General features: G+C 39.3%; 2 protein-coding genes across 2 annotated transcripts; both read left to right on the top strand.

The window, feature by feature from the left end:
• Positions 1-3,493: 3,493 nt before the first annotated feature.
• Positions 3,494-9,924, top strand: LOC307266987 (neoverrucotoxin subunit beta-like). Its single transcript, XM_080049144.1, has 4 exons — positions 3,494-3,553; positions 6,001-6,095; positions 6,953-8,389; positions 8,920-9,924. Exons 2-4 carry the CDS (start codon positions 6,011-6,013, stop codon positions 9,510-9,512), a joined length of 2,115 nt encoding a protein of 704 aa, XP_079905270.1. The 5' UTR covers positions 3,494-3,553; positions 6,001-6,010; the 3' UTR covers positions 9,513-9,924.
• Positions 9,925-14,753: 4,829 nt separating this feature from the next.
• Positions 14,754-18,635, top strand: LOC307266731 (acidic phospholipase A2 2-like). The gene is made up of 4 exons (XM_080048829.1): positions 14,754-14,863; positions 15,726-16,008; positions 16,351-16,487; positions 17,448-18,635. Exons 1-4 carry the CDS (start codon positions 14,815-14,817, stop codon positions 17,564-17,566), a joined length of 588 nt encoding a protein of 195 aa, XP_079904955.1. The 5' UTR covers positions 14,754-14,814; the 3' UTR covers positions 17,567-18,635.
• Positions 18,636-19,108: the final 473 nt, after the last annotated feature.

Genomic DNA, 19,108 nt, shown 5'->3' with positions numbered 1-19,108 from the left:
ATTCAAATCAGTTTTATTTGTATAGCCCATTATCACAAATAGACATTTGCCTCAGTGGGCTTTACATTCCATACAGTATGTACACCCTCTGCCCTTAGACCCTTAGCTCAGCTGAGAAAAAACTCCCAGTAAAAAAAACCATTAACGGGATTAAAAATAGCAACTCTGTAGAAGAGCTTGTAAATGGGTTTCATGAGAGCCATCTTTCATTGAACACAATCCCTGCGTTCCAATCCCCATACTTCCCTACTATTTAGTATGCCAGAAAAAGATTTAGGATGTCCCAATACATGCATGTCAATTGTAGAATGCTGAAAATACATAAATGCACCACTAACTCCAATAGCATTTTGGAGTATTCGTCTTTATTCTTGGCATTTCTCGACATAATGAAAAACAAATCTTCCTTATCTGATTTTCTTTTCTCTCCTGTGGCCCTAAAACTCTTCTGCACTTTAGTATGTAGTGTAGTAAAAAGAAAGAGTATGTGATTTGGAACGCAGGGAATGAAAAAAATAAATAAAATGTGTACGTGCAGCGAGTGCAACCTGCCAAACCCTCTCCTGGAGAGTTGTCAAGAGGCGGAGGAAGTGAGCTGTTTTAAATACCTTAAAAAGAGTCTTGTGCTTTCCTTACCGCGTGGAATTCACACACACACACACACACACACACACACACACACACACACATTTACAAAAGCACAAAAGAGTCTTCCTGCTCCTAAAGCTAAGGACATTTTAGGTCAGCAAATGCAATTCATACAGAGTAACTAAACCAACCCATCCATGTGGAAACTTCTTCAAATATTACTTTCCTCTGTGTGTTTTATGTTACCGTAAAGAAGGAAAAGCTACATCATGTCTTTTGAATATTTATGACATATCAGTTTAGTTTTAATTGCATTAAAATATGGTACAGTGTCATAAACGATGTGGCTTTCACAGAAGAAAAAGTCAGTTTAAGAAGTATGTGCATTAAAGCAACATAAAGTGTTTGTTTGTTTTTTGTTTTTTATAAGGCTTTGTACATGTTGTATACTGTTGTATTGTATAAATATAAATAATGTACATTATGATAATCAAACCTGCAGTGTGTAGAATATTGGGTTTTATTTCCCAGCAGATTTTGTAGAAAGTAATTATAATAACCATAAGTACGTTTAATTTAGTACATAATAGCTGAAAAAATTGTTTTGAATTATTTTTCCCCTTAGAAAGAGTCTCATATATGTCCATATTTCTCCATATCTTGGACCAAGGCCTAGTGCCGCCATCTTGAAAGTGTCATAGTTGTCATCAGGTGCATTGTTTAAAATTTAAAATTGTTCTTGTCCTTGAAGGCCACTGTAGCTTCTGTTATTATTCCAAAGGGTTGGGGTTACCCAGGGAGCGTTGCATTCTAGAACTTTGTAGAACTTACACACTGCACCTTTAAGAGCAGTCGTAAAAGGGGTGGGAATACATGAGCTCCGGCTTCCTCTCACTCCTTTTCGAACAAAGACGCAACATTTATTTTATAAATATTGTTTATTGTGTTCTGTGTTATATATATTTGTATGATATGTCATACTTGCTTTGTCATTTTTTTTATTTTTTTATTTTTTCGAAATGAAGACGAAATTAATGAATGAGAAGTGGAAAATATATAACTTATATAACTTATAACTTTGTGAAATTTTAACATTATTTAGGTGGAGGCTTCAAATAAGCCCATTGGGTTTTCTGCCTCTCCCTGCACTGTATGTCATTTGTATTCTTTGCCATTCTTTGTGTATGTTTCTTTTTTAATTGTGCAAAATAAATAAAACTTAAAAAAAACATATGATGACTTTTACAGTCACTTTATCACACCTTCCACACCAACCATCCTGGTCACTCTGAATGCTCTGAATGTATTTATTTCATTTGTCAAGGGGGCGTGTTCAAGCTAAAATGATGTATTTACACTTAAAAATATGAACAGACATCCCCAACGATGGACCAAGAATATAAGATGTGTTGCTTACTAGGCCACCATTGTAAAGACTTGTAGAGACTTGTCAGCATAAAGAAAGGCGACATTTCCCTGTAATTTCTCTTTACAGAGATTCAGGTTCAGGTTTTGGCATGATGTTAAACCCAGAAGGCGTAGGTAAACCAGCTCAGTGGGTTGGTTTTTCACAGGTGTAAAGGTGACTCACTCATTCCCTGCTTTCCAAATGACACCTTTTTCTTTTTACTACACTATACATAGGAGAGAGAGGAAAAAAAATCAGATAAGGACGTTTTATTTATTTTTTCATTATGTTGAGAAATGTCAAGAATAAAGACAAATTGGGGATGCCCTTAGCTCAGTTGGTAGGGCGTCCCCCCCCCCCCCCCCCATGGGCCTCGGCCAGCAGCGGACCCGGGTTCGATTCCAGCCCGCGGTCGTTCTCTGCATGTCACTCTCCTCTCTGCCCCATTTCAACTCCGTCTCTACACTATCAATAAAGCATAAAAATGCCAATAAATAAATAAATAAATAAATAAATAAAAAAGTCAACACATTCATTCACATTGCTATTGGAGTTAGTGGGGGCATTTCTGTATGTTCAGCATGCTACAATTCACCTGCATGTATTGGGACATCCTGGCATAATAAATAGTAGGGAAGTATGGGGATTGGAACGCAGGGACTGTGTTTGTGACACTGAAGAAGGACATAAATCTCTACGTTTTAATAAAAAACAAATTGGAAGTTATCCAAGTAAATGGCATCGCAATGGGCATGGCTTACTTTGGAAACCTGCCCGGGTTTCAAAAAGATGGTAATGTGTCAGAAATAATGTGGCTTATAACCTTTTGGTATTCGCTTTTCTAATGTGTATTCTATATTTAATGTATTTTAATCTTGCCCCCTGTAAAGCACCTTGAATGGCCTTGTGTCTGAATGGTGCTTTAGAAATAAACTTGCCAATATGTTCACCTTTTATTTCATTTCTCGATCAACAAACAATTTGAATATACAGATAAAAATCACACGTATAGGCCCGTATGGGTAGGTTAAGGGGTGGGTAGATTCAAAAATTTAAAATTGTAATTGAAGCAGTTCCTTACTGCGTGTACATGTCAAGTGATATGCACATATGCTTTCAATAAAAAAAAATTGAAACAAGAAATAAACTTGCCTTGCCTTTAATAATTATTTTGGAACCTGTCCAGCTATGTAAACTATGCTTTGTAAAACCGTTTACGCCTTAGGCTCAGGTGAGGTCTGATTAAAGATTAAAGACAGTTGCATTAACTTGGTCAACTAGAACAATGAAAAAAATATTGGAAGATGTCCAGTGACTTCCACAGAAAAACTGTGTCATAAGATTGTATCTATTGCCAAATGCCACGAGGATGTGATGCTGAATTCTGATTGGCTGTTGTGAGATGATTTTTTTGTCTAATGGTTTGTGTCATGGTCATGGGAGGAGTCAGTGGAAGGGTTGTATCAGAGGGAATAGTCTGGCAACATCACACAGTCAGATTTTCTGCTCCGGATCGAAGTCGGGAGACTGATCAGCTGATTTACACAACTTCACAAGGTGAGGACAAACTGGGTGCTAAGACAAAGGGGGAGACAAACATATACAGCTCTGTAAAAAAAATTAAGAGATCACTCCAAATATTCAGTGTCTCTCGTTTGACTATTTATAGGCATTATGTTTGAGTAGAATGAACATTTTGGTTTTATACTATAAACTACTGACAACATTTCTACCAAATTCCACCCCAAAAATATTGTCATTAATGAGCATTTCCATTAAGTAATGTAGAGATGAAGATTGAAGAAAAATCCAGACTGGTCTCTTAATTTTTTCCAGAGCTGTATATTCAGGGTCTACAGGTGATAATTAGCCTGCATGGCTACATCTGGCACATTTACATGTTGAGCTCTGGTGCTCATGTTAATTTATGTGCGCTGTCCCTTCTAAATAAAATAATCTAAAAAAAAAAGAAAACTATTTTGACTAATACTGAATTCCTGTCTGCATAAAACCATCATAATCAGACGAGTGTCTCTGGGGAAATGCTGCTTTTCTAGGCCAGTCTTTCTGTTATTACAAAATCTTTTTCGTATTGTTTTGAGTAGGGTAATGCAAGTGTATTTATATAGCACAATTCAGAAAGACGAGTGCTTTATAGTGCCCTACAAATACATCAGGAATAATTCAATTGAAGCCCCTTTGAACACTGTCACATTTTTTTTCTAAACAGCAACTAAATCTTTCTTTTTACAGCCAAAAAAAAACATTTGACAACGATCATTTTTAAAAGTTTTTTGACAACAATATTTTACAATCTATTTTGAATTTTTTAAACAAGACAATACAAAATGTCACCTATTTGGCTTAGGGCAGGCTATTTAAAGCACTTTTCCCGTAGCCTACTTTCAAGCAGTTTACTTATGTACTTTTGGTATATGAATTCTCTGGCCCATTGATTGAGATCCACATGCTGTAAAGATGTTCCTCTGCTAACTGTTGCTGATGTTTGTGTTGACCTGCACATTAGCTGGTCGTAGAATGATGTTGATCAATTTATAGTTTGTGTTCAAGAGAGGGCAAAGCACTGAACCTGCACTTGAATTAGATAAATAACTTAAAGCTAGGCTATGTGATTTCTGATTGGTACATGAGCGGTACACTTTGACCAATCAGAGCGAGGCTCCGATTAAAAAAAAAAAAACAAAAAAAAAAAAACGGTTCTCTGTTCTTATTGGCTGTTGGGACTGTCACTTTCGCACCGATGTTGTTGGTGTAGAGTGTGTCAGGGAGGGACCATAGGGGAGGGACCAAAGAGATACAAGTGGAGCGGTTGAGGTATTTGGATTCAAATCTCTATCCCAACTGCTATATTTTCTCCCCAAATTATATACCCCAGCTTTAAGCTTTATTTTAAAATACAAATATTACCTGTTCTATATGAAAAGAGAATTTAGCAGCAGAGCTTATGTATCCTTCCCGCCCGTGGTGCCAGATTCACATTCTTTGCACAATAACATGTAGGCGTATAGTTCTCATCTGTTTACCTGAGTGTGTGGGTGTGTGTGCGCACGGAGCACACGTGTGTTTCTGTGTGTCTGCAGCAGAGCCCCGCCCTTTCCAAAAACAGAGCAGAGAAGAGAGCAATGCACTAAACCTGCACATACAGCAGATAAATAACATAAGCGTTTAGTAAATTTAAAATACAGATATTACCTGTTCTATATGAAAAGAGAGTGTAGATAGATGACTTGTGTAATTGGACACCATGATTTTTTTTAAATACATTTTCAATTTATAAATAAAAAACAAAAGAAGAAATTCAGGAGGGTGGGGGTGAGGGGGGGGGGTTTGTTTAGAGTTGGCCATCCACCATAACAAGGGAAGGAGAAACACTTCTGTTGCCATATAAAAAGCAGTTTTTTAACTTAGTTTTATAATTTCTATGAACATTTATTTTGAATCATATTTTTTGTAATGCTTTAATACAATTTATATGTTTTTTTGTATTTTAGACCAGGTTTACAAGACCTACAAATGATTTAAGAGACAATAAACAGGCATGAGAATAGATGAAGTCTAAGACATTGCATTAAAAACAAGCATCTAAATAGATAAGATAAGAAGGACATAAACATTTCTGTTTAAAACCTGAGCTTCGGGCGCTCCGGTGGTGTAGTGGATAGAGTGTGTACCATATTGGCTCCGGCCTTCGTTGCAGTGGTCACGGGTTCAAATCTGACCCGTGGACCTTTACTGCAGGTCATCCCCCCTCTCTCTCTCTCTCTCTCTCTCTCTCTCTCTCTCTCTGTATCTCTGTCTCCCCATTTCAACTATGTACTGTCTAATAAAGCTTGAAAATGCCCAAAAAATTATCTTGAAAAAAATATATATATAAAAAAATGAGCTTCAGCAGACCTCAGGTGTTCAGGAAGCTTGTCCTTCGACATGTGGTATGTGACTGTGTAATTTAAGTATTGAAGACTGTGTGATAACTTTCTGAACAGGTTTGGAGAAATGGACACATTGAAGATTCCTGCCCTGGGGCGACATTTCACCTTAGGAATGCTCTACAATGCTCTGGAAGATCAAACCATACCAAGTAAGTGTTGTGAGCGTATCGTTTAAAGGTGCAGTGTGTAATATGATATCATCAAGAAAGTTCTACAAAGTTCTAGAATGCAACACTCCCTGGGTAACCCCAACCCTTTCGAATAATAACAGAAGCTACAGTGGCCTTCAAGGACAAGAACAATTCTAAATTTCAAACAATACACCTGATGACATTCCAACTATGACACTTTTAAGATGGCGGCACTAGGCCTTGGTCCAAAATATGCAGAAATATGAACATATATGAGACCCTTTCTAAGGGAAAAAATAATAATTAAAAACTTTTTTTTCAGCTATTATGCACTAAATTAAATGTACTTGTGGATATTATAATTACTTTCTACAAAATCTGCTATGAAATAAAACCCCAAAATTCTACACACTGCAGGTTTAATGTTCAAATGTACAATATATTTAAAATGGCTGACTTCCTGTTGAGGACAAAGCAAAGCACCACCAGTCTTTATTGTGAGTGTGGAGTTGTTGCATGTTCCTTCCAGATGTTGTACAAGTGTAAATAACAATATCTTGATAATCTGAGTTATCATGTCGAAATTCAATGTTTGTCATGCTATGGAATTTGCTTTATGCAATATACTTTAGTAGAATGTTATAATTGTCTATTATTTGCATTGAGAACTACCTATGTAACTGACGGTCCACTGTGACTACAAGGGCAAGTGTGTTCCATTTAAACCCCCGCTCCTCCCGAATGCGACAGAAATTAAGAATGGTCAAGTGTGACTAGAATTGCGCTATAAAAGTCCAAGTCCATCCAACAACATTATGGTACTGCCTTATCATATACATTATGTTTTCTCATTTCTATATTCTATATTTCTATAGGTATGCATCTGTGGGATAAAGAAACTCTACAAGAGAAGACAACCGAACAACCTTTCACGGATTTTGACATTTCTGCATCTGACTCCTTTGAATCCGAATCCTCACTGCTTGAAACTAACTCCTCTCTGAAGGTCAGTATCCTGTGTGGGCTGGTTAGAGTCGGAGGATCTGCCAAGTATCTGGACGACAAGAAAAAATCCCACAACCAGAGCAGAGTGACGTTACATTACAGATGCACCACCAACTTCAAAGAGCTGACGAACCAAGAGACCCTGAAACCCCAACTGGGTGATTTCATCAGGGAGGGCAGTGCGACACATGTAGTCACAGGCATCAAATACGGGGCCGAGGCGTACTTTGTGTTTGACAGTGAGAAGGTAGATGCCAGCAGGGTTAAGGAGATAGGCGGGAACTTTGAAGCTGTCCTAAACAAGCTGTCAGTCGGTGTTGGGGGGGAGGTCGGTATGAAGCTGACTCGAGACGAAGAAGCCCTGACTGAACAATTCTCCTGCAAGTTCTACGGAGATGTCAGCCTTACCAGCAACCCGACAACGTTTGCCGAAGCAGTGAAGACCTACGCAGAACTTCCTAATTTGGTGAGAGATGGTGTTCCCATGGAGGTTTGGTTGACGCCCCTGACACATTACAACCACGAAGCAGCTGAGTTGAAGAGTGAGATCAGCCCGGGACTGGTGAATAAATTTGAAGACGCTTTGGAAGATTTGAGGGAGATAGGGATGAGATGCAACGACTGTCTGGCGGAAGAAGTCGTAGGGAATATAACACACACTCAAAAAGAGTTGAACAAATTTAAAGATTATGTGGACGCCTACGAAACCAAACTGAAGAAGACCATGGCGGAGATATTTCCGTCCATTCGTGCAGGAAAAGAAGATGAGAGAAGAGCGAGAGAGTTCTTCGATGAAAGAGACAGGTCACCATTCAGTAATGCCAAACTAAACGAGTGGATGAAAGATAAGGAGAAGGAACTCAATGTCATCGGCTCCTGTGTAGATATTCTAGGGGGAATAAAGATTGTCCAGGATCAGGCAGAGTTGGACGGTGAGGCCCTTTCTCAAGGTGCAGACGACGTTCTGTGCTACGTTTTCACCCACAGCGAGGGAGACAACTCCTACTTCGAAGAGATGAAGGATTACCTGTATCCACCTGAATTCAAAATGTATGCAATGATGTCCTCCTACCGGTCCGATGAAGTTGTAAGTGACGTACGAGAAATGGCCGAAGTTTTCCAAGACGCTGCAAAAGCACTGAAGAAAAACAGCCGATTCCGTTTCCTCGTAGCAGCCCTTCCAAATGACAAATACATCGGAGCAACCATCTACCAATACGAGAAGGGCATTCGGCGCACGGACCATTTTACAAAGCCGGACATCCCGGATGTGAGGACGATCACAGACAGAAGAGATTTGATCTGGTGTAAGTTCTTGTTAAATATGTCTGTTTTTAAAGCTGGTGTATATGATTTGGGAGAAAATAGCAGTTGGGATAGAGATTTGAATCCAAATAAAAAAGTTAATGAACAGTCCCAACAGCCAATAAGAACGTAGAATCGGAGCCTCGCTGTGATTGGTCAAAGTGAACATGTGGCTGTACACTTTGACCAATCAGAGCGAGGCTCCGATTCTCCGTTCTTATTGGCTGTTGGGACTGTCCATTCACTTTGGCACGACTTTGTTGGTGTAGAGCGTGTCAGGGAGGGACCATAGGGGAGGGACCAAAGAGAACAAGTGGAGCGGTTGAGGTATTTGGATTCGAATCTCTTTCCCAACTGCTATTTTCTCCCCAAACTCTCCACCCCAGCTTTAAATCAAATCTGAAGACTTTTCTGTTTTCTCTTTTTTTAAATGTTAAGTCAAAACTACACTTAAATAATGACTCTCCTTCAGAAACATGTTGAACTATCAGATTGTCTTATTACACGTTTGTTTGTGTGTTCTCTCCATCAGATGCCAGTGATCTCACCCTGGACCAAGACACTGCAAATGGCTACATCACTGTTTCTGAGGAAAACAAAAAGGCAACATGCGAACTGGGCAACATTTTCCGGCACTTATTCCTCCCCGGCCGCCCCGAGAGGTTCGACACACATCCTCAGGTGCTGTGCAAAGAGGGCTTAAACGGGCGCCATTACTGGGAGGTCGAGATGAGTAACAGTCTCAAGGAATGTGTCTCTGTAGCCGTCGCATATAAGGGGGTTGAGAGGATGGGTGAACAGAGCCAGTTTGGAAGTAACAGCGAATCCTGGTCTTTCGGCCCGTTCACAGAGTGGAAGTGGTGGCCGTTTGGCGAGCCCCAGAAAAAGAGTTTTAAGGCGATGCATGATGGGGTCGCGGTGTGGAAATCGCCTTTGCCCTCCACCGGCTGCAAAAAACTGGGGGTGTTTCTGGACTGGCCTGCTGGCACTCTGTCCTTCTACAGTGTCTCCTCAAACACACTGAGTCACCTCTACACCTTTGAGAACAGATTCACTGAGCCCGTTTATCCAGGACTATGGGTTTATCACTACGACAATCATGCCTACCTGAATCTGGCCGAATAAGAGAAATGACAGCGAAATGTTATATTCTTGGTCTGTTGATGGGAATATATGTGTTCACATTTAAAGCTGGGGTATATGATTTGGGGAGAAAATGGCAGTTGGGATAGAGATTTGAATCCAAATACCTCAACCGCTCCACTTGTTCTCTTTGGTCCCTCCCCTATTAGGCCAGGCAAAGTAAGGCATTTTGGGGCCAAAAATAGAATAAATTGTAAAAGAATTTTTTTCAGCTCAGATAATTTCTATGAGGTGTCCAGAACAACATACTAAAAGTCCTAAGAAATCCTAGTTGGGGAAACATGTTTAATTCTCATCAATCCGAGATGTGTGCCAATAAGGCGAGACACCAATAAATCCCAATGGGGCTATTTTTTTCCTTTACTCCTATCAAAATGAAACTTTACACAATGAAAGTATCCATGAAAATTTAAATGTTTTGTATTACAAGTTTCTTTGAAAATTTATTTTAATATGCAAATGAGCTATACACTAATCGTACACGCCCAAAATAAACCCAAATAAGCTTAATTTTTTCCTTTACTCATACCACAATAAAACTTTACATAGTAAAAGTATACTTGAAAAGTAAAACATTTTGTATTACAAGTTTCTTTTTAAATGAATTTGAATATGCACATGAGCTCCACACTTATTGAATATCCAATCATCCTACTGCCAATGGGTGATGGCAATGCTGCTTTTAGACTGGCCTCTAACCTGAAAAACTGCCTGGCTTACCTGCCAGGGGTATAACAGGTGCCTCTCATGAATTAGATTTGTCTCTTCAAATACCACTGCACGCAATTTGATAGCACTACATCCAATCAGAGCAATGAACAATGTGACGTATTAAGCCCCGTTCGTTTAGCGAACAGTGGGGTTAACTGTTAAATTGAACTTTTGCCGTGGTCGGTCGGCAAAACAGAACATTCATCTTACTTGCTAATGAAAGATTTGAGTGCCGTCTTCCAAATTGTAAAGGGTCGAGGCCCCAGAGCACCATACATAGGGCTCTGGCCCGCCCATATCAGATAGAACCAATTAAAACGCAGCTCAGGATTTCTTGACATATTTAATGAGCTTCAATGGAGAGTGCCCAGACCAACAGGCGCAGCACATTTAATTTGCCAGCGCCTAGTGGCAGGTCTGGAGTTCCAGGCCAGTGCCATTCCCTTTCCTATGCCAAATAGACGAGATGTAGAATCACAGCCTGAAATGGCATGGAGAAAGAGGAGATTGGGACCAAGTAACTCCTTTGTCTACTTTATGCACCATATCCATCTTATTTTTGTTGCTTTCTTTGGTTCTGGTGCCATAAACAGCTCGTGTGCATTCAGATCAGCATGATGCAACAAGAGTACTAACAAGTCTGTGTCATCACCTACTGAGACTGTGTCTTTTGTTCTGGCAGAGGCAATGGCAGTTTGGACAATGAGCACATCTGCATCGTGCTTTGCATGGTTTGTGATACACCATTTTTATCTTACAAGTTTCTTTGAAAATGAATTTTAATATGCAAATGAGCTATACTCTAATCAAATATAGGTTACCCAAAATATATCCGCATAGGCTTCATTTTTTCCTTTAAAGATCCAAGTGACTGCTGCAGATATTGCTGCGGTTGGTTGCATACACATTCAGTACTTTATGATTCCTCCTATACGTGAACCTATTGTGTATCAGCCACTGGCTCTGTTGCCAGCAGATAACAAAACATCACAGCTGGATGTTTTGTGGAAGACATCCCTACACCTTCACTCTCAAAGGCCATCATGGTCTGGTATGATGCAGATCCTGCATCTTCTAGATGAACACCCTGGGAGAGCTTCAGTAACATTACTTCCAATGATTGATCTTGATCCCAGTGATGAATCCTGCATATACTCAACATTGAGGTTTGTGGCAACTCAAGCTCTGCAGTATGATGTGACCCCTGTTCTGACGTTCGACCAACCCCTTCTGGAAAGCCTTGACCATTATAAGTTAACTTCTAATACAAATGTTTTACTTTTCATGTAGACTTTCATTGTGTAAAGTTTTAATGTGGTAGGAATAAAGGTAAAAATGAAGCCTATGCAGATATATTTTGGGTAGCCTATATTTGATTAGTGCATAGCTCATTTGCATATTAAAATTCATTTTCAAAGACAAAGACAAAAAATGGTGTATCACAAACCATGCAAAGCACGATGCAGATGTGCTCATTGTCCAAACTGCCATTGCCTCTGCCAGAACAAAAGACACAGTCTCAGTAGGTGATGACACAGACTTGTTAGTACTCTTGTTGCATCATACTGATCTGAATGCACACAAGCTGTTTATGGCACAAGAACCAAATAAATTAATGTATAGCTGTCCCCAGACAAATGTGCAATATCACATCTCTCTTCCTGAGATCCTCTGAGATTGTCTTTCCCTTTTGGCATGTCTGACCTGTATGGGTTCACTTTGGTGAGCCTAAACTGACCTGGTTTTATCTCTGTTTTATCTGGTGCCGCCCAATTACTTCCCTAAAGATCTCTCATTACATTGGTCCATTTCATCACTCAATTTGGCCCACCTGATTGTGTTTACCTGCTCCATTTAAGCAATGCAGCTCAGGGTTCACAAACTTTTGCACATACAAAAGTTGTCAAATAATTTATTTTTTATCAGTTTTAACAATTGATTTCCGGTAAAGAAAAATGTGGAATTGATCAACAAAAATCTGTTATTTCATATAAAAAATACTGGTATTGATAAAAATTAATTAATGATAGTCAAAATAAATAAAATTCCAAAAGGCGAGTTAATTGGTCCCAAGGTGTGTGACAATCTCCTCTTTCTCCATGCCATTTCAGGCTGTGATTCTACATCTCGTCTATTTGGCATAGGAAAGGGAATGGCACTGAAAAAAGTAAAAAATGACACTAGCTAGGGGGGGGGGGGGGGGATCTAATTCATGAGAGGCACCTGTTATAAGTAAGCCAGGCAGTTTTTCAGGTTAGAGGCCAGTCTAAAAGCAGCATCGCCATCACCCATTGGCAGTAGGATGATTGGATATTCAATAAGTGTGGAGCTCATGTGCATATTCAAATTCATTTAAAAAGAAACTTGTAATACAAAATGTTTTACTTTTCAGGTATACTTCTACTATGTAAAGTTTTATTGTGGTATGAGTAAAGGAAAAAATTAAGCCTATTTGGGTTTATTTTGGGCGTGTACGATTAGTGTATAGCTCATTTGCATATTAAAATAAATTTTCAAAGAAACTTGTAATACAAAACATTTAAATTTTCATGGATACTTTCATTGTGTAAAGTTTCATTTTGATAGGACTAAAGGAAAAAAATAGCCCCATTGGGATTTATTGGTGTCTCGCCTTATTGGCACACATCTCGGATTGATGAGAATTAAACATATTTCCCCAACTAGGATTTCTTAGGACTTTTAGTATGTTGTTCTGGACACCTCATAGAAATTATCTGAGCTGAAAAAAATTCTTTTACAATTTATTCTATGAAAAACGCTATTTTGCCTAGACTATATGGTCCCTCCCTGACACGCTCTACACCAACAAAGCCGTGCCAAAGTGAATGGACAGTCCCAACAGCCAATAAGAACAGAGAATTGTTTTTTAGAATCGGAGCCTCGCTCTGATTGGTCAAAGTGTACAGCTCATGTTAATTTTTACCAATCAGAAATCACATACCCCAGCTTTAACGCCCTGTTTTAGCTTGAACACGCCCCTATAACAAATTCAAGAAATACATTAAAACCCAGAGGGACCAGGATGATTCGTGTGCAGGGTGTGATAAAGTGATTGTACATGTAACGTTCTGTTTTTCCATTTCATGTTGATTTAATGTGCATACTTCTTAATCTTTCTTGTTTCTCACAGCTTCTTATATTTCTTCAATGGTAACTTCCTACTATAACTCCTGATACTTAAAGTTACGAGCTTAAATTGATACACACTTGATTCATTAACACTAGTATGTGAAAACAGTAAATCATAGGCCGTGGATAAGAGTTACATGTATTACTTGTTTTGTTGAATTTATCATGTTGATTTGTAGTTAAAAGGTGAAGTGTACGGTTTCCAGAGAACGCTTGTTGCCATTAGAACTAACCAGGGCGTTATTTGACGCTCAGAGAGACGGCTTCAGCCATCCACACCGAGCCACTTTGTAAACATAGCCATTTATCCTAGCGCATCGGTTGTGTAAAAAACAGATTTTTATTTCAGCACACACCCACACACGCACACACACACACACACCCACACACGCACACACACACACACACACACACACACACGCACACACACACACACACTATGGACAGGTAGCAGGTGGTGAGTAGATATTCGCTGATTTTGACAATAAGTGTTTTGGATTACACACCGTATACTCCATCTTTAAAGGTAAAGAGCTTATAATGAGAGAGAGAGAGATGTCTTGTATAACCTGTTTTGTTGAATTTATCATGTTGTTTGGTAGTTCATTTTTTTAAATTAGTAGTTTTTGTTTAATTGAGCATCTGCGTAACACTTTACAATAAGGGCACAATAATGAATGGTTAGGTAGATTAGTGATACATAGTGATGGAGTAGAGAACAACAGATTGTTTGTTATTGTTTTGTTGAACACAATGCTGATGTTTAAAGAGCTGAATCGAGGTCAGATTCCTGCAAACCTGTCACACCTGTTGGTTGTGTTTACTGTCTTCTTCTGCAGAACTTTCATTAAAGGGGCGGGACCTGAGTTTACCACTGTGTGCTACTTTGTTTTTATTCCAAAATGCTAATGAGGTTAGTGGGGCAACTATGTATTTTCAGTATACTACAATTGACGTGCATGTGTTGGGACATCCTAAATCTTTTTCTGGCATACTAAATAGTAGGGAAGTATGCCCAGAGCCGGCCCGAGGCATAAGCGAACTAAGCGGTTGCTTGGGGCCCCTGAACCGCCAGAGGGGGCACCTCCAAAATCTGTTTGGTATCTGTTCCACCCACGTCATGTGGGTGGAACAGATACTTGGATAACTGCCAGTGTTTCGATGTCAAAATTTGAATAGAACACAATGAACTATAAATCTTGCCTTGTTGTCACTTCAAAGGGGAAATGCCAACCTCGCTTGAGCCTAAGGCATAGTAGTCGATGTAGCAACAAAACAGTCTCAACAGACATTTCTGCGGTACAGAAACTGGTTAAGTGTTCAACTGTAGAATGGGCGAGGCCAAAGTTCCTGTACGTGATGTCTAAAGAGGACCTGCTCTTCGAGTGACAGCAATTTGGTGACTGGCCGTCTCACTGACAGGATGAAGACCCTTAATGTGCTGTTTCTCTTGGCCGTAGTCCTCTCTGTTGGTGAGTACAGCTCTAGTTCATCTTACATCTACCAAACTCTAACTGTAACTGTTGTAATTAGGCTATATTGTACTTTTACCAATTTAATTTAATTTCCAGCCACTCTACACCTCTGTCTAACATGTTCCTCTTTACCAGTTTGTTGTGTATTTGATGTATTTGCGTTGTATATTGTGTATGTATTGTTGTTATTGTAGATGTGAATATACATTCTGTAATACATTATATATTTAAAATATAACAATATGTAAAGAGGGTAGGCATAATAAGCCTCGGCTTCGTCGTATACCCTTTTTCGGTAAATGATTGATCTTGTTTTTTTTTATTGTGTCTTTGTGGTCATGGACCGAAAAAAAAAATTCTACTACTACTACTACTACATTCAGTCTACTGCATTGTGCGCATATTGTAAATAATGTTCCACATTTTGCACATTTCAAGTCATTTACTTATTTAAAAAAATGTATACTGTATTCCATTTTATTTTGCCTTACCTTTTGCACTATTTAGAATGTATATATTGTAAAAATAACTCATCTTATTTTTTTTTAAATGTTATCCTTTTGTTCTCATTGCACCGTGGGTCCGAGACATCAATTTTTTCAATTACTTTTTATGTCTGGCACATATTTCGCAATCGACAACACACTGTCACACCCCACACAAGCTCACAAATACATTCCTCTGGTTAGTGTGGTGACTTTTCAAGTTTTTCTTTGTGGTTGCGTAAGCCTAATGTTACTAGTAGGGTGCCGGTAGCTGAATCCAGGATGTTCTGGTTGTAATGCTGGTCAGGTTGAAATGTGGAATACTGTGTTTTAATGTCCAGAATTAAAACTGTCTGTTTGTTTGTCTGTCTTAGTGACTGCGCACTGGCATGATGAATCTCCCTGCGAATGGTACGGCTCAAAATACTCAGACTTCGGCTTCAGTGAATATATTGAATATATTGCGGCTTCAGTAGCCCTATATAGTGGGGGTGCAGTGGCTTCAGCAGCCAATGGGGCTGTACTGCCCCAGTTTGCAGATATGATAAGGAATAAAGTTATGGTGAAGAGTATCTTTGATTTGATTGCCAAATATACCAACTACGGCTGCTACTGTGGACTTGGAGGCTCCGGCACACCTGTGGATGATCTGGACAGGTGAAGATTTACTCACTCAGCGTCATACTTTAAAAATTACTTAATAAAAAGTTATAGGTGCTCCGAGGAACTTTTAAGTTTGTGTTCATTCTAGCAGTGTTTTTACTGTGCCAGCTGTTGTTCCTGGGTGAGCGTATACCCATGACAAAGGCATTCAGAAAAACTATATAAAAACAGCATTCTTTGCACTGATGGTCTCGTTTTCTGTTACATGTCATTTTCTGATTATCAGAGGAAAAATGAGACTGTTTCAGAAATATTACAAAGTTCCTCGTAGCACCTTTAATTAAATGGTAAAGTCTGAATTTAAAATGTATCTTGTTTGTATGGCTTCACCCGTAGGTGCTGTCAAGTTCATGATGAGTGTTACGGAAAGGTTCAGGTGGACCTTAACTGCTCTAGCTGGTTTGGGGACATGGCGGTTCCTTACATTAAGCGCTATGACTACGCCTATGACAACGGAACGGTCATCTGTCTCCGTGAGTACACCCAAACAAAGGGAATTTATTGGTTACTTGTTCTTATACACTCATTAATTTGTTCATAAAATCTGCAGTATTAAAGCCTGTGAATCCAGACCCACATCTGGAACGATGTAGGGTCGGGCGATGAGCAATAGACCTTCCAAACTTAAGGAGCGGCAACAACGCAGTCTTCCAAATCGTAAAGTGTCAAAGCCAAACAACGTATCCGCAGCCATCTTTGTTGTTTACTATCATGACGGCGCATGTGCAGCACTGTTGTCATCCGGTTACGTCCGCCCCAGAGCCACACACATAGGGCCCATACATAGGCCACTGGCCCGCCCATATCGGATAGTACGATTTGATTGGTAGCTCTAAATTTTCCGACAAGCTCCAATTGATCGTGCAGCCCAGTAAGCGTCAGGTAATTTAAATTTGCCGGCGTGAGGTCTGGATTTCCAGGCTAGCAGTACTATTCCCCCTTTGCTCCAATTCCATCACTATAGTTTTAACATTGGTACATTTAGCAGGGGTGAATGACAAGTCAAATTAATGCTATTGTCATTTTGATTCCTGGAATAACTTACAGCAACAAATTAAACTAGATACCTTCATATCCTTCAACCAATTTAAACAAACTATCTTAAATCTGCCAAACTCTACCTGTAACTGTTTTAATTAGGCTATATTGTACTTTCACCCATTTAATTTTAATTGCTGCCACTCTTCACCACTGTGTAAATGTTTCAATTGTTTTTCTCTTCACCTGTTGTTGTGTATTTGATGTATTTGCATTGAATATTGTTTATGTATTGTTGTTTTTCCTTTGAATTTGTTTGAACTCGACGTCATTGTAAATGAGGGTCACCCCTGAATTGGTCTCTCGAGGATAAATAAAAGTTAAATGAAAATGAAATATTATTAAATTTGAATTCAACGGTTGTTGACAGTGCTCTTGTCTTTTATCCTCCTCAGACTCAAACGACAGATGTCAGATGGTTCTCTGTGAGTGTGACAGGGCGGCCGCAGAGTGTTTCGCCAAAGCACCTTATAACCGAAGGAACAAGAACCTGGACCTGTCCCGCTGTAAATGAGGGCAGTTGTATCAAATTGTAATCACACAGATCAGGGTTTAACAATTTCTGTATGTGAATACACTGTGTTCATTATAACCTATATCTATATAGCGCTGGGCAATAATTCGATTACGATTATTAATTGCGATAAAACTCCCGTCGATTTACCACGATAATCTTTTGACATAAATGCTCGATATGAAAAATGAAAAGAAAAAAAAACATTACTGATATGGATTTAGCTAACAGCCAATCACAAAGCGGAAATACATGCAACATATATGTCAATCAATATGGAAAAAATAATCGCATTAATATTTGTTGACATACAGTATTGCCCAGCCCTACCTATAACTATCCTTCACTCCATCCATGGACCAAATGACTCCTGTTGGGTATGACATCGTGAAGTTATCCTGATGATAAACACAAACTGTAAGGCTTGGACTCACCACTGCCAGTTGTACTCCCGGGTAGGATGGCCTGCTTTGTCCACTCGTAGGCTCAGTCACTACTGAACATTTATTTACAAGGCAATACTTGGTGTGCTACCTAGCTATGTATGCTCCCTTATCGTGCGGAAAAGTGCTGGTCCACACTTTTTACGTTCGCAGGACTTGGTGTTGCTTTCTGTCCCCAATGTACAGACAGAACAGGGTAAAAAGGCTTTTGTGTACTCTGCCCCCACTGTGTGGAATACGCTGCAGAAAGACCTAGGACTTGTTGAATTAATTTCGTTGAATGTCTTTAAGTCGAAAATGAAGGAAATTGAGCTAGACTCTCTAAGGTGTCAGTGTTTTTAATAGGTTGTTTTCCTGGTTACAGAAATGGGTCTATTTAGGATTGTTGCAGTGTGAATTGATTTGCTTTATTTTTTAGTGCTATGTCTGTAACTGTTTGTCTGTAACTGTCTGTCTGTAACTGTGGTTCATTGTGCTGCTGCCTGTCTTGGCCAGGTCACCCTTTGAAAAACAGATCTTTAATCTCAATAGGTTTTTTTCATGGTTAAATAAAGGTTAAATAAAAATAAAATAAAATATTACAGCTGCATATCTGATAATTCTCCTCATATCTGCATTGTTTGCTTTTATTAGACAGTTTGTAGAGACAGAGATGAAATGGAGTAGAGTCCACTGTGACAAGGTGTGAGCCCTCAAATCAGATCTTCATCTCTAAAAAAGGGGTTTGAAGTGCAAAGGAATGATTTTAAGTGCAAGAATGTGTAAGCAGCTCCAGTGTGTGTCTATTCCTTACTGTGTGTGTGTGTGTGTGTGTGTGTGTGTGTGTGTGTGTGTCTATTCCTTGATGTGTGTGTGTGTGTGTGTGTGTGTGTGTGTGTGTGTGTGTGTGTCTATTCCTTGATGTGTGTGTGTGTGTGTGTGTGTGTGTGTGTGTGTGTGTGTGTGTGTGTGTGTGTGTGTGTGTGTGTGTGCATGTGTCTGTCTGTCTATTCCTTGGTGTGTGTGCGTGTGTGTGTGTGTGTGTGCGTGTGTGTGTGTGTGTGTGTGCGTGTGTCTGTCTGTCTATTCCTTGATGTGTGTGTCTGTCTCTCTCTCTCTC

Source organism: Ammodytes marinus (genome assembly GCF_949987685.1).
Source record: "Ammodytes marinus genome assembly, chromosome: 20".
Lineage (NCBI taxonomy): Eukaryota > Metazoa > Chordata > Actinopteri > Uranoscopiformes > Ammodytidae > Ammodytes > Ammodytes marinus.
This window is presented reverse-complemented; position numbering and strand designations above follow the sequence as displayed.

Bases quoted from the DNA above. Each gene is read 5' to 3' on its own strand.
- LOC307266987 (XM_080049144.1), top strand. From the start codon at position 6,011: ATGGACACATTGAAGATTCCTGCCCTGGGGCGACATTTCACCTTAGGA. The intron at 6,096-6,952 runs GTAAGTGTTGTG...ATATTTCTATAG, and splicing joins GGAAGATCAAACCATACCAA to GTATGCATCTGTGGGATAAA. The intron at 8,390-8,919 runs GTAAGTTCTTGT...TCTCTCCATCAG, and splicing joins CAGAAGAGATTTGATCTGGT to ATGCCAGTGATCTCACCCTG.
- LOC307266731 (XM_080048829.1), top strand. From the start codon at position 14,815: ATGAAGACCCTTAATGTGCTGTTTCTCTTGGCCGTAGTCCTCTCTGTT. The intron at 14,864-15,725 runs GTGAGTACAGCT...TGTCTGTCTTAG, and splicing joins GGCCGTAGTCCTCTCTGTTG to TGACTGCGCACTGGCATGAT. The intron at 16,488-17,447 runs GTGAGTACACCC...TATCCTCCTCAG, and splicing joins CGGAACGGTCATCTGTCTCC to ACTCAAACGACAGATGTCAG.